This window comes from Borostomias antarcticus (assembly GCF_949987555.1).
Source record: "Borostomias antarcticus genome assembly, chromosome: 14".
In the NCBI taxonomy this organism is placed as follows: domain Eukaryota; kingdom Metazoa; phylum Chordata; class Actinopteri; order Stomiiformes; family Stomiidae; genus Borostomias; species Borostomias antarcticus.
In genome coordinates, this window is record NC_140247.1 from 6,812,230 (window position 1) to 6,828,569 (window position 16,340).

The 16,340-nt window shown below is 45.0% G+C and overlaps 1 protein-coding gene across 1 annotated transcript in view; it reads right to left on the bottom strand.

The window, feature by feature from the left end:
- Positions 1 to 16,340, bottom strand: part of pigg (phosphatidylinositol glycan anchor biosynthesis class G (EMM blood group)) — a 75,030-nt gene that overhangs the window by 31,318 nt on the left and 27,372 nt on the right. The window contains exons 5-6 of the mRNA XM_084449228.1: positions 2,993 to 3,131; positions 777 to 989 (exon numbers count right to left, since the gene is read on the bottom strand). Of these exons, the coding sequence (XP_084305354.1) occupies positions 777 to 989; positions 2,993 to 3,131 (352 nt within the window). The remainder of the gene's footprint in view (positions 1 to 776; positions 990 to 2,992; positions 3,132 to 16,340) is intronic.

Here is a 16,340-nt window from a genome sequence, read left to right on the forward strand (position 1 = left end):
TGTATTTTTAATGGAACTATTTGTTAATCATTTGCGGATACTTCCGCTGAAAAAGGGAACGGTGCCAGGCAACGAAAATGCTACAGCACATCTTTGGGTGCGTTAAGTAGTACTGCGTTAAGTAGTAGTATGCTTACTCTGAGCGCTGAGCGGTTTTTAAAACCACTTAACGGTCTGCTCTAACTGAGCGCTGAGTTGCTAGGAGACGAGAACTTTTCACCTGTTGTCAATGTGTGATTAGCGAGCAGCGTCCCAATGATTCCCAAGCCAAAACCACCCCTTGTTTTTTTTTGCTTTTTTGGTGATGATGATGATTATGACGTGGTGTTTGGCTCAAACCGATCATAGTTCAAAACTGCTCACTTGTGCTCTGAGCCGATCAGTCTGAGCGTAACTGAGCAACCCGTTAAGTGAATTCAGATCACAGATCGTTGACCGAGCGCTCAGCTATTTAACGCACCCTTTGTAAACATTGATCTGGACACTGCCACGGCTACTAATAAGAGGTGGATTGATATTAAAAGATGTGCGAACATTCCATTTTAGCGTGGGGATATCGTGGTTATCGCCATGGCTGGAATGCAAACTGACCAATAGAGACAATGGACCGGATCTATACCGTTGTATAAGGTGCTTTGATTGTAGCCTTAGTTCTTTCTTTCTATATGGAACTTTATGGACCTAAAAAGGGTTCTACATGGAAGCTTTTTCAGATGGTTCTTCTATTGTGATGAATGGTTATTGACAGCAGTGTAGTGTATATGGTGCTGCTGTACCTTTCTGGTAGTCTGGCGTGCTGTCCTTCAGTAAGCAGCTGAGCTGGTGGCCATTGAGATGCAGGAAGCGCAGCTGCTCCCGGAGGGGCGTGTCCTCGATGACGGCCGGGATGACCCGGCCAACGCTGTTCTGGGAGATGGGCAGTCCCAGCCCCAGCGCCAGGGTCGGGGTCAAGTCCACCTGCTCCACCACGGCGGGCTTCTCCATGGCCACTGCAGGTACGCACAAACATGCACACACACACACACACACAAGCATGCACGCACAAACACACACACGCACATATACACGCACAGACAGACACACAAGAACACACACAGACACACACAAGCGCACAGACATGCGCGCGCACACACACACACACACACACACTTTTTAGTACACAAATCAAGATGTTCCTCTGTGCTACAGCACCAGTGCACATGCGATTCAGTTGTCTAGCAACCACCAGCCATTACCACTAAATATGGTGGAACCAAAAATAAAGGCATGGTGCGAGTGAGAGATCTCAGAAATAGACGTGATGAAGGAAGAAACAATTATCAGGTTCACACTAAAGTGCCTGAACACGTTGATCGGAGCACGTGTTAATGAGCCAGTCTTCACACCACTGTGACGTCAGCATGCCACACAGAGACATGGTGTGTGTGTGTGTGTGTGTGTGTGTGTGTTAAGCATGTAACGGTATCAAAAACTCACGGTACGGTAATATCACGGTATCAAGGTCCACGGTACGGTATATCACGGTATTAAACACAGTTTTAAAACACAAAATTTAAAGAGGAAGAAGATTTGTACTTTGGAAAAAACACCATAGCATTTATTAAACACATTTCTGATGTGTACAGTTTTTTTCTTTTAATTTAAAGTGCTTCTGCTTTCCTTACAATCACGGATCAACAATGATCCGTTGCACCACTATTCAGTAGTGATAGAGGAGGTCTGTGGGTATAGATGGTGTGTTGAGCAGTGATAGAGGAGGTCTGTGGGTATAGATGGTGTGTTGAGCAGTGATAGAGGAGGTCTGTGGGTATAGATGGTGTGTTGAGCAGTGATAGAGGAGGTATGTGGGTATAGACGGTGTGTTGAGCAGTGATAGAGGAGGTCTGTGGGTATAGATGGTGTGTTGAGCAGTGATAGAGGAGGTCTGTGGGTATAGATGGTGTGTTGAGCAGTGATAGAGGAGGTCTGTGGGTATAGATGGTGTGTTGAGCAGTGATGGAGGAGGTCTGTGGGTATAGACGGTGTGTTGAGCAGTGATAGAGGAGGTCTGTGGGTATAGATGGTGTGTTGAGCAGTGATAGAGGAGGTCTGTGGGTATAGATGGTGTGTTGAGCAGTGATAGAGGAGGTCTGTGGGTATAGATGGTGTGTTGAGCAGTGATAGAGGAGGTCTGTGGGTATAGACGGTGTGTTGAGCAGTGATAGAGGAGGTCTGTGGGCATGGGCGATTTTATAGGGGGGGGCAGGGAGGGCAAGTGCCCCCCTGATTGGCCAGCCCAACTCTGCTCAAATTCTTAAAACTTTTTGTGTGTATTTATTACTTAAATTAGGCTACCTTTAAAAATATATATATTTTTATATATTATAAAGCTACGTGACTAGTGTGGATTGAACATGCGCCCTATGTGACCAGTTGCTGGTTAGCTATGAGAGGCAGGATCCTAGCCGACCGTTGCATCCCCCCAACCCGCAACGGAGGGTTATCAACTGGGCTGGGACTCCGCCTCTCATCGCTAACCAGCAACTGAGCCAATTGAGCTAAAGGTGGTTAGCTAGCTCGATCCTAAATTACTCAAACTGAATAAATATGACACCGATAAGCACATCGATGCCAATATTTAGCTTGATATAACTAAGATATATACTAAGATATAACTAAGGCGTCTGACCAGTCGAGAACAGTGAGTTTAGCCTACGGTTTTACCGAGCCAGTCCCAAGGTTACCGCGTGACCAAAAAATACTGCGGTTACCGTTACATGCTTAGTGTGTGTGTGTGTGTGGGTGTGAGAGAGAGAGAAAGAGACATACTATGTGTGTGCAGAACAGAATCCTTCAGCCACACAACTCGGCAGAAGTTTAAGGCAGGGACAGACAGACAGACAGACAGACAGACAGACAGACAGACAGACAGACAGACAGACAGACAGACAGACAGACAGACAGTACTGCAGATGTGTCAGGGGGAGGCTAGACAATAGACAGACTGGTTCACCTTTCCTCTTGAAGGCAGGGCTGATGAGCACCAGAGGGGTGTTGACCTCTGGTTCGGAGGATCCTCCATGGCTGCCGGTCTCTGACATGCCGTGATCCCCACACAGCACCAGCAGGTAGGGCAGCGACCCCTCCGCCTCCTGAAGAACACAGCACACACAAGGCAGGTGTCAGATCACACCCCAGCCGAGACCAGACCCATGCCTAGACCACGTTTACGCGGTCTTGAGACTTCATCCCCAGGCCAGAGTGTTATGCTCAGCCCCAGCACAGGCACTCAGCCCTATAGCCCCTGGTCCATTAACTGCTAGCGCTAGCGGTGTCCACGCAAAGTAAAGGATTCAACAATAGTTTAACTTAGAAAATGATGGTTTAAACACTCAAATTAACCCTGACAGATGTTATTTGTCTAAGCGGATATGGTTGCCCCTGTCCAACCAGGCCAGGTCAAGCCTGGCTTATGTGTGTTGGCTGGCTTGTTTCTGTGCGGGACTGGTAGGACGGTAATGTCTGATAAATTAAGATAGGTCTTGTCACCTGGACACATCAGTTCCAATGCTTCCAATGCTAATCCAGCACAATAAGAGTGGGATAGCCAGTTAGCTCATGAGCTCACAACAACTAGCAGCAGCTTACATAACATTAATGGTAGCGGTCAGTGGCTAAAGCAGTTACACTGATGATAACATAAAGTCATCCCCACCGGGAACCCCGGTCTCCTGGGTGGGAGTCCAATGCTCTCACCACTACTCTACTTGTGCAGTGGAGATCGGCGGGTGGGTTTTGGTGTCCTTCTTGATTTTGGTGTGTTGGGACTACTGCCTCTTGTGGTGCCAACAGAGAAATGCAGGCCAACATTGTCCGCAGTAACGGAGGGGAGGGAGGGAGGGAGTGATGACCGGACGAACGCTATACTAGGTGCGCTGGCACTGTAAGTCACGCACAAAAAAGCATCAATACATTAAGCTAATTTCTCCATCACCACCTAAAGCTGTGCCAGTCAACAGTCAGTCTAATCACCGAAAATAAACCACATAGGCGTAGAGCGACTGGTGCATCACATCCTATACAAAAATTAATTACTATAGGATTTGAAGTGTCCTACTCCTATTGTAATGAGGACTGTCTGTCTATAATGCAGTAGCGTACCGTGGGGTCTTGCACAGGGTCTTCTCCGACATTGTTATTACTCCCAATGCCCCCCAACCCCCCCCCCTGCACACCCCGTACACACACGCAGATAGGGAGAGAAACTACGCATGTAGGGGTCAGTGGAGTCTTTTGGTTTTGATGTTCTGGGACTACTGCCTCTTGTGGTAGCAGCAATGGAATTGCAGGTCAACAACATGCCGCAAGAAAGACGCAAGACGCAAGAAGCATGGACAAAAAGGATTCCCTCTCCTTGGTGTGTCGGCTTACAGCCAACAAACAAAAATGGGCCTACCCATGAACCTACGATGCGAAGCGCTGAGAACTTCTTCTGGAATAGACTGTCAAGTCTAGGCTGCTCGATTCGGCACTTGGTGACAGGATGCCAGCGGGCTCTATGCCAGAAACCAAGCACTGAACAGTGAATAAAAACTGTGTGACAGTGTCCAACTGCGTGTGAAACACTGATGATGGCCTGACTGCCAAAACGTTTGTCCTGTCTTCTCGGCCCAATAAATCGAAGAGAAAAAAAAAATCGAAAATATTTGTGGACTTAGTTAAATGGCTTCATTGACGCACCATTGTTCTGAGCGCAGATTGACTTAAAAGTGCAACAGATAACATTTGCATTCGTTGCAGCTAAATCTGTCCATGGAAAAAAAAAAAACAGCAGATATCCTAGTTACAAAATGATTGAGCTAGCGAGGCAGTTTTGTGTTTATAGGTGTGGTTATATGTGTGGTCTTTATTCAGTTTGGGAAATCTCACAATCTGTAGTGCTACAGTTGCTCAAGTATGAAAAAAATGGCGGCCCTTTGACTGTTGTAGTCCAGTTTCAATAATGTTTCGCATATCTCAAGTCAACAATCAGGAGAACACTTCACCAGGGTTTCAAAGATTCACCACAAGATGTAAACCATTAGTGGGGAAGACCAGATTAGAGTTTGCCAACACCCATCTAAAAAAGCCTGTACAGTTCTGGAACAACATCCTATGGACAGATGAGACAAAGATCAGCTTGTACCAGAATGATGGGAAGACAAGAGTACAGAAAAGGGAATGATCCAAAGTATACCACCTCCTTGGTGAAGCATGATGGTGGTAGTGTAATGGCGTGGGCATGTATGGCTGCAAATGGAAATAGTTCTCTTGTATTCATTGATGATGGCAATATTATCTGCCCATATTCAGCCAAACGCTTCAGAACTCATTGAACCGCTGTTCACAGTGCAGATGGACAATGAACTGAAGCATACTGCGAAAGCAACCAAATCATTTTTCAAGGCAAAGAATGTTCTGCAATCACCTGACCTGAATCCAATTGAGCATTAATTTCACTTGCTGAAGACAAAACTGAAGGAGAAACCCAAAGAACAAGTAAGAATTGAAGACAGTTGCAGTGGATGCCTGGCAGAGCATCACCAGGGACAAAACCAGGCGTCTGGTAATGTCTGTGGGTTCCAGACTTCAGGCTGTCAGTGACTGCAAAGGATTTGCAACCAAATATTAAAAACGAACAATTTGATTATGATTGTTAGTTTGTACAATTACTTTTGGTCCCTTAAAAAGGGGGTTAAAATTGGTTGTAATTCCTACACCGTTCACCAGATTTGGATGTACAGTAAATACCCTCAAATTAAAGCTGAAAAGCACATATTGAATGTTTCTTTTCAAATCCATTGTGGTGTACAGAGCCAAAATTATGAAAATTTGGTGTCGATGTCCAAATATTTATGGACCTAACTGTAAGTACATGTGATATTTTAATTCTTTATTTTTAATACATTTGCAAACATTTCTACAAAGCTTTTTTCACTTTGTCATTATGGGGTATTGTGTGTAGATTTATGAAGAAAAAATGAATTTAATTCATTTTGGAATAAGGCTGTAACATAACAAAATGTGGAAAAAGTGAAGTGTGAATACTTTCCAGATGCACTGTACATCCATGTAGCACCCAATAATGTAATAATTAACTGATAATGTAATAACGGCTGATAATGTAATAAAAGTTTGACTTAACAAAATCGAAAATGTAACTAGTGCTGCGAGCAGCAGTGAGCGGGCCCTCGCACCCCACGCGGGTCGGGGTGTGGCGCCGTTAAAGGGTGTGCTATTTCGGTGTCCAGTACTGACAGAAACTTCCTGTCACCAGTAGGTAGCGCTCTAAGCGTGACTCAATACCGACGCATAGATGTGTTCAGGACAGTACCTTGATGAAGCGTGAGAAATGTTGTGTAAATCGGACAAAGTATGTAGGAGTTATGAGGACTTCCTGTTTCACCAGTAGGTGGCGCTGTAAGTGTGACTCAATACCGACACATAGATGGGTTCAGAAGGCCACCTTCATGAAGCATCAGCAATTTGGTGCAAATCGGATGATGTATGCAGAAGTTATGAGGACTTCCTGTTTCACCAATAGGTGGCGCTATACGTATGACGCAATACTGACACATAGATGTGTTCAGGACAGAACCGTCATGAAGCGTGAGATATATCGGACAAATTGGATAATGTATGGAGGAGTTATGAGGACTTCCTGTTTCACCAATAGGTGGCGCTATAAGTATGACGCAATACTGACACATAGATGTGTTCAGGACAGAACCGTCATGAAGCGTGAGATATATCGGACAAATTGGATAATGTATGGAGGAGTTATGAGGACTTCCTGTTTCACCAATAGGTGGCGCTATAAGTATGACGCAATACTGACACATAGATGTGTTCAGGACAGAACCGTCATGAAGCGTGAGATATATCGGACAAATTGGATAATGTATGGAGGAGTTATGAGTACTTCCTGTTTCACCAATAGGTGGCGCTATAAGTATGACGCAATACTGACACATAGATGTGTTCAGGACAGAACCGTCATGAAGCGTGAGATATATCGGACAAATTGGATAATGTATGGAGGAGTTATGAGGACTTCCTGTTTCACCAATAGGTGGCGCTATAAGTATGACGCAATACTGACACATAGATGTGTTCAGGACAGAACCGTCATGAAGCGTGAGATATATCGGACAAATTGGATAATGTATGGAGGAGTTATGAGGACTTCCTGTTTCACCAATAGGTGGAGCTATAAGTATGACGCAATACTGACACATAGATGTGTTCAGGACAGAACCGTCATGAAGCGTGAGATATATCGGACAAATTGGATAATGTATGGAGGAGTTATGAGGACTTCCTGTTTCACCAATAGGTGGCGCTATAAGTATGACGCAATACTGACACATAGATGTGTTCAGGACAGAACCGTCATGAAGCGTGAGATATATCGGACAAATTGGATAATGTATGGAGGAGTTATGAGGACTTCCTGTTTCACCAATAGGTGGCGCTATAAGTATGACGCAATACTGACACATAGATGTGTTCAGGACAGAACCGTCATGAAGCGTGAGATATATCGGACAAATTGGATAATGTATGGAGGAGTTATGAGGACTTCGTGTTTTATGGCGAAATGTCAAACTTTGGCAGGGCGCCACGGCAAGGGTGTTTGGTGAAAACTCAATTTTTTTGATAACTTTTGATCACAAAGGTCTTAAGATGAAGCTGACCCGATATGAAGTTGATCGGATGAAATCTGTAGGAGGAGTTCGTCGAAGTACGAGGCATGGAAATGGTCAAAACAAGGACAAAATGGCACATTAAGAGCAAAATGGCGGACTTCCTGTTGCATGTTGGGTATAGCTCCAAGAGACATTTAAGTGTGGCTCGATGAAATACATATGCCCACCGAATTTCGTTAGCCTACATCAAACTGAAAGGTGGGGCTCGCCATTTTAAACTTTCCAGGGGGCGCTCTTGAGCCGTTTTGCCACGCCCATTTCCGTCACCCATGAATTATCAAATTTTTCACCGGGACTGACGTATCTGCAAAGTTTCATCCGTTTTCATCGATGTTTAGGCCGCCAAAAAGGCATTTGTTTGGGGAGAAGAACAAGAAGAACACGAACTAGTGCTGCGAGCAGCAGTGAGCGGGCCCTCGCACCCCACGCGGGTCGGGGTGTGGCGCCGTTAAAGGGTGTGCTATTTCGGTGTCCAGTACTGACAGAAACTTCCTGTCACCAGTAGGTAGCGCTCTAAGCGTGACTCAATACCGACGCATAGATGTGTTCAGGACAGTACCTTGATGAAGCGTGAGAAATGTTGTGTAAATCGGACAAAGTATGTAGGAGTTATGAGGACTTCCTGTTTCACCAGTAGGTGGCGCTGTAAGTGTGACTCAATACTGAAACATAGATGTGTACAGGACAGAACCCTCATGAAGCGTGAGATATATCGGACGAATTGGATAATGTATGTAGGAGTTATGAGGACTTCCTGTTTCACCAATAGGTGGCGCTATAAGTATGATGCAATACTGAAACATAGATGTGTACAGGACAGAACCCTCATGAAGCGTGAGATATATCGGACGAATTGGATAATGTATGTAGGAGTTATGAGGACTTCCTGTTTCACCAATAGGTGGCGCTATAAGTATGATGCAATACTGACACATAGATGTGTTCAGGACAGAACCGTCATGAAGCGTGAGATATATCGGACGAATCGGATAATGTATGGAGGAGTTATGAGGACTTCCTGTTTCACCAATAGGTGGCGCTATAAGTATGACGCAATACTGACACATAGTTGTGTTCAGGACAGAACCTTCATGAAGCGTGAGATATATCGGACGAATTGGATTATGTATGTAGGAGTTATGAGGACTTCCTGTTTCACCAATAGGTGGCGCTATAAGTATGATGCAATACTGAAACATAGATGTGTACAGGACAGAACCCTCATGAAGCGTGAGATATATCGGACGAATTGGATAATGTATGTAGGAGTTATGAGGACTTCCTGTTTCACCAATAGGTGGCGCTATAAGTATGATGCAATACTGACACATAGATGTGTTCAGGACAGAACCGTCATGAAGCGTGAGATATATCGGACGAATCGGATAATGTATGGAGGAGTTATGAGGACTTCCTGTTTCACCAATAGGTGGCGCTATAAGTATGACGCAATACTGACACATAGTTGTGTTCAGGACAGAACCTTCATGAAGCGTGAGATATATCGGACGAATTGGATTATGTATGTAGGAGTTATGAGGACTTCCTGTTTCACCAATAGGTGGCGCTATAAGTATGATGCAATACTGAAACATAGATGTGTTCAGGACAGAACCTTCATGAAGCGTGAGATATATCGGACGAATTGGATAATGTATGTAGGAGTTATGAGGACTTCCTGTTTCACCAATAGGTGGCGCTATAAGTATGACGCAATACTGACACATAGATGTGTTCAGGACAGAACCTTCATGAAGCGTGAGATATATCGGACGAATTGGATAATGTATGTAGGAGTTATGAGGACTTCCTGTTTCACCAATAGGTGGCGCTATAAGTATGATGCAATACTGAAACATAGATGTGTACAGGACAGAACCGTCATGAAGCGTGAGATATATCGGACAAATTGGATAATGTATGTAGGAGTTATGAGGACTTCGTGTTTTATGGCGAAATGTCAAACTTTGGCGGGGCGCCACGGCAAGGGTGTGTGGTGAAAACTCAATTTTTTGATAACTTTTGATCACAAAGGTCTTAAGATGAAGCCGACCCGATATGAAGTTGATCGGATGAAATCTGTAGGAGGAGTTCGTTGAAGTACGAGGCATGGAAATGGTCAAAACAAGGACAAAATGGCACATTAAAAGCAAGATGGCGGACTTCCTGTTGCATGTTGGGTATAGCTCCAAGAGACATTTTAGTGTGTCTCGATGAACTACATATGCCCACCGAATTTCGGTCGACTACATCAAACTGAAAGGTGGGGCTCGCCATTTTAAATTTTCCAGGGGGCGCACTTGAGCCGTTTTGCCACGCCCATTTCCGTCACCCATGAATTATCAAATTTTTTACCGGGACTGACGTATGTGCAAAGTTTCATCCGTTTTCATCGATGTTAAGGCCGCCAAAAAGGCATTTGTTTGGGGAGAAGAAGGAGAAGGAGAAGAAGGAGAAGAATAATAATAACTAGGGCTGCGAGCAGCAGTGAGCGGGCCCTCGCACCCCATGCGTGTCGGGGTGCTGCGCCGTTAAAGGCTGTGCTATTTCGGTGTGCAGTACTGAGAGAAACTTCCTGTCACCAGTAGGTGGCGCTCTAGGCGTGACTCAATACCGAAGCATAGATGTGTTCAGGACGGTACCTTGATGAAGCGTGAGAAATGTTGAGTAAATCGGATGACGTATGTAGGAGTTATGAGGACTTCCTGTTACACCAGTAGGTGGCGCTGTAAGTGTGACTCAATACCGACACATAGATGGGTTCAGAAGGCCACCTTCATGAACCGTCAGCAATTTGGTGCAAATCGGATGATGTATGCAGGAGTTATGAGGACTTCCTGTTTCACCAATAGGTGGCGCTATTCGTATGACGCAATACTGACACATAGATGTGTTCAGGACAGAACCGTCATGAAGCGTGAGCTATATCGGACAAATTGGATAATGTATGGAGGAGTTATGAGGACTTCCTGTTTCACCAATAGGTGGCGCTATAAGTATGACGCAATACTGACACATAGATGTGTTCAGGACAGAACCGTTATGAAGCGTGAGATATATCGGACAAATCGGATAATGTATGGAGGAGTTATGAGGACTTCCTGTTTTACCAATAGGTGGCGCTATAAGTATGACGCAATACTGACACATAGATGTGTTCAGGACAGAACCGTCATGAAGCGTGAGATATATCGGACAAATTGGATAATGTATGGAGGAGTTATGAGTACTTCCTGTTTCACCAATAGGTGGCGCTATAAGTATGACGTAATACTGACACATAGATGTGTTCAGGACAGAACCGTCATGAAGCGTGAGATATATCGGACAAATTGGATAATGTATGGAGGAGTTATGAGGACTTCCTGTTTCACCAATAGGTGGCGCTATACGTATGACGCAATACTGACACATAGATGTTTTCAGGACAGAACCGTCATGAAGCGTGAGCTATATCGGACAAATTGGATAATGTATGGAGGAGTTATGAGGACTTCCTTTTTCACCAATAGGTGGCGCTATAAGTATGACGCAATACTGACACATAGATGTGTTCATGACAGAACTGTCATGAAGCGTGAGACATATCGGACAAATCGGATAATGTATGGAGGAGTTATGAGGACTTCCTGTTTCACCAATAGGTGGCGCTATAAGTATGACGCAATACTGACACATAGATGTGTTCAGGACAGAACCCTCATGAAGCGTGAGATATATCGGACAAATTGGATAATGTATGGAGGAGTTATGAGGACTTCGTGTTTTATGGCGAAATGTCAAACTTTGGCGGGGCGCCACGGCAAGGGTGTTTGGTGAAAACTCAATTTTTTTGATAACTTTTGATCACAAAGGTCTTAAGATGAAGCTGACCCGATATGAAGTTGATCGGATGAAATCTGTAGGAGGAGTTCGTCGAAGTACGAGGCATGGAAATGGTCAAAACAAGGACAAAATGGCACATTAAGAGCAAAATGGCGGACTTCCTGTTGCATGTTGGGTATAGCTCCAAGAGACATTTAAGTGTGGCTCGATGAAATACATATGGCCACCGAATTTCGTTAGCCTACATCAAACTGAAAGGTGGGGCTCGCCATTTTAAACTTTCCAGGGGGCGCTCTTGAGCCGTTTTGCCACGCCCATTTCCGTCACCCATGAATTATCAAATTTTTCACCGGGACTGACGTATCTGCAAAGTTTCATCCGTTTTCATCGATGTTCAGGCCGCCTAAAAGGCATTTGTTTGGAGTAAAGGAGAAGAAGGAGAATAATAATCCTTCGAGTTTCAATAGGGCCTCGCACCGCCAGTGCTCGGGCCCTAATAATCCTTCGAGTTTCAATAGGGCCTCGCACCGCCAGTGCTCGGGCCCTAACAAGGAGAATAATAATCCTTCGAAATACAATAGGGCCTCGCACCGCCAGTGCTCGGGCCCTAATAAAACCTGATAATGTAATAACTTAACCAATAATGTAATAACATTTCCTGACTGATAATGTAATACAATTTTTCTGATAATGTAATACCTTATTACATTGTTGGTCAAGTTATTACATTATCAGGTGGGTCTTTTTTTTCAAAACTGGTAATGTAATACTTGACTGATAATGTAATAATCTAAAAAAGTGAATGAATAATACTGTTAGGGTACTTTGTGGTATACTTTGGCGTACTTTGTGGTACTTGTGGTATACTTTGGTGTGTCATGATACTTTGGGGTGCTTTGAGGTACTTTGTGGTATACTTTGGGGTACACTGTGGTATACTTTGCAGTACTTTGTGGTATACTTTGGAGTACACAGCAATAATTTGCAGTACTCTGCAGTATACTTTGGGGTACTTTTGCAGTAGTTTGCAGTAAATGTTGGGGTACTTGGCAGTACTTTGCGGAATACTTTGAGGTACTTTGTGGTGTGCTTTGGAGTACTTTACAGTAGTTAGTGGTATACTTTAGGGTAGTTTGTGGTACTCTGCAGTATACTTTGGGTACTTTGCGTTATACTTTGGGGTACTTTGTAGTACTTTGTGGAATACATTGAGGTACTTACCCATACTTGCAGTAATGTGTGGTAATTTGTGGTACTTTGTGGTATACGGAGGTACTTTGCAGTATGCTTTGGGGTACTTTGCGGTACTTTGTGCACTACTTTGTGGTATACTTTGGAGTACACAACAATACTTTGCAGTACTCTGCAGTATACTTTGGGGTACTTTGAGGTACTTTGAAATTTTGCGGGAGTTTGCAGTAAACGTTGGGGTACTTTGCAGTACTTTGCGATACTTTGCGGAATACTTTGAGGTACTTTGTTGTGTGCTTTGGAGTACTTTGCGGTACTTAGTGGTATACTTTGTGGTACTTTGCAGTATACTTGGGGTACTTTTGATTTTACTTTGGGGTACTTTGTAGTACGTTGTGGTATACATTGAGGCACTTACCCATACTTTGCATTAATGTGTGGTAATTTGTGGTACTTTGTGGCATACGGAGGTACTTTGCAGTATGCTTTGGGGTACTTTGTGATATACATTGAGGTACTTACCCATACTTTGCAGTAATGTGTGGTAATTTGTGGTACTTTGTGGTATACGGTGGTAATTTGCAGTATGCTTTGGGGTACTTTGCGGTACTTTGTAGTATACTTTGCTGTATACTTTGGGGTACTTTGCTGTATACTTTGGGGTACTTCCTCCTAACCCACCTCATCAAAGCATCTCAGGATGCTTTCCCTCCGCTTTCAAGACTGCCAGAGTCACCCCCCTCCTAAAGAAACCATTTCTCGACCCCTCTGATGTCAAAAACTACAGACCGGTTTCCCTTCTATCCTTTCTATCCAAAACACTTGAACGTGCTATCTTGAACCAACTGTCTTCGTACCTCCACCAGAACGACCTCCTAGATCCCCACCAGTCCGGGTTCAAGGCTGGCCACTCGACAGAGACCGCCCTCCTTGCAGTGACGGAGTCACTCCATGCCGCAAGAGGAACTCTCTCGCCTCTGTCCTGATACACCTAGACCTGTCAGCAGCATTTGATACGGTAGACCACCATATGCTCCTCTCCACCCTCGAGGAGAAAGGCATCGCTGGCTCTGCACACTCCCTGTTTGCATCCTACCTGATGGGCCGCTCCTACCAGGTGACATGGAGAAGGTCGATGTCGGAACCGCGTAGTCTGACTACGGGGGTTCCACAAGAGTCTGTCCTGGGTCCTCTCCTGTTTTCCCTCTACACTACATCTCAGGGCTCTGTCATTCGCTCGCATGGCTTCTGCTATCACTGCTATGCCGATGACACCCAACTGGTCCTGTCATTTCCCCCTTCTGATACACAAGTGGAGACACGCATAGCTGGGTGCTTGGCTGACATCTCGGAGTGGATGACGACACATCACCTCAAGCTCAATCTGGACAAGACTGAGCTGCTGTTCCTCCCAGGGAAGGGCTGCCCGCACCGGGACTTGACCATCACCATTGAAGACACAGTGGTGACCCCGACTTGGACTGCGAGGAATCTGGGTGTGACCCTGGATGACCAACTGTCGTTTTCCGCACATGTCAAATCCGTCACACGTTCCTGCAGATTCATGCTCTACAACATCAGGAGGATTCGCCCTTTCCTCACTGATGAAACGGCGCAGGTACTCATCCAGGCCCTGGTGATCTCCCGCCTGGACTACTGCAACTCCCTCCTCGCTGGGGCGCCGGCATCAGCCATTAAACCTCTGGAACTTGTCCAGAAAGCTGCTGCTCGCCTGGTGTTCAACCACCCCAAATTCTCCCACACAACTTCCCTCCTCCGTTCCCTACACTGGCTCCCTGTAGCGGCTCGCATCCAGTTTAAAACTCTGGCACTAACCTACAGGGCAATGAAAGGAACAGCCCCCTCCTACCTCCAGGCCATGGTCAAACCCTACACCCCCTCCCGATCACTACGCTCTGCTACCTCAGGGCGACCGGTTGCCCCGTCATTCCGAGGCTCCTGCGGTCGATCGACACGGTCACGGCTCTTCTCTGTCCTGGCCCCGCAGTGGTGGAATGAACTGCCCACTGATGTCAGGACAGCAGAGTCCTGCCCATCTTTCGTCGCAGGCTCAAAACTCATCTCTTCAAGAAGTACTACAACAATCCTCCCGCCTAAGCACTTATTGTATTTTATTGTATTATATTATATTGCACTGTACTTTAGATTGCTATTCTTGCACTTTGCCTTCAGCACTAGATTATGCTCTTAGTCACTTGTTTTAGAGAGAAGATGCACTTGTGAGTTCTGGCAAGTAGTAGTACATTGGCTCTTCCTACGTTAAATGCAATTATTGTTAGTCGCTTTGGATAAAAGCGTCTGCTAAATGACTGTAATGTAATGTACTTTGTGGTATTTTGCAGTATTTTGCAGTACTTTGCACTATACTTTGGAGTACTTTGCGGTACTTTGTGGTATACTTTGGAGTACTTTGAGATACTTAGTGATTAGTAGGGCCCTTCAAAAAGGGATTTAGTATTTTATCTTAGCCTATATAGTAGAAGACAGGATTTAATTTAAAACAGATTTCATTATATGAATTAAAAGAAGTGTATGAGGCAAATTATGAGGCTGCTGTTCATCAACTATAGTTAAGAGCTGCTATCCATTGACTATATTTCAGATTGCAATACCATAACTCCCCCCATACTCATCTCCAAACTCAGCAACTGTCTCAACACTGTAGACAGTCAACCTCTCACCCTCAACACTGGGCTGTTTCATATCCTCTGTACAAACACGACTGCATAGTTACCTACAATTCCAGCTCAATTATCAATTCACTGATGACACAGCTGCGGTAGGCCTAATCTCCAACAATAATGAGAAGGCCTTCATGGAGGTGGTGGAGTGCCGAACTAAATGTTGTCAGGACAACAACCTCCACCACATATCTCAGAAACAGCTTATGGGAATTTCTTCACAATTGGACACTTGGGCTCATTTTGAGTCTAGACAGAGTTGTTGCCAGGGCTGTTGTCCGGGTGGCTGGGATTTTTCAACATTCTCCTGACCTTGATCCTGCACTGCCGTGTGTAGATGTGCTGGAGGTGTGGGAGATATGTATATATATATCACATTGATATATAACGTTATGTCTATTTAAGCTATTGGAATGGTCCAGAACTACCTAGAAAGGGGGAATCTACTGGATCATTTAGAGGGTTACGCTGCCACCACCTTTTTCTACCGGTACGGTCCGGCGTCAGAGGTCAGTACTACATATCACCACACAAAACATGTGGGTGCAGGAGTCAGTCATTAGCCTGATAGCTGACTTGACTCCACCCAGGTACTGTAGGTTCACCACACTATTCAATAATAGCCTCAGTAGCCATATGTCCAGTGAATAATTGTTTACCAAAAGCTGCAATTACGACTTACAAGTTAGGCAATGTGAAATTCAAGCGCATCAAGTGCAGCTACATGAAATGGAGGGGGGTGGGGGGGGCGGGGGGGGCTAGCCTGGGGCCCTGTGACCAGCGTGATCCGCCCCTGGCACCACATCTTTCTGTCGGCCTACAAATGAGTACTGACAGCCACCGCTATCTCCTCCCAAGCAAGTCTAACATTGCATGACATGATTTGACTCTGTAA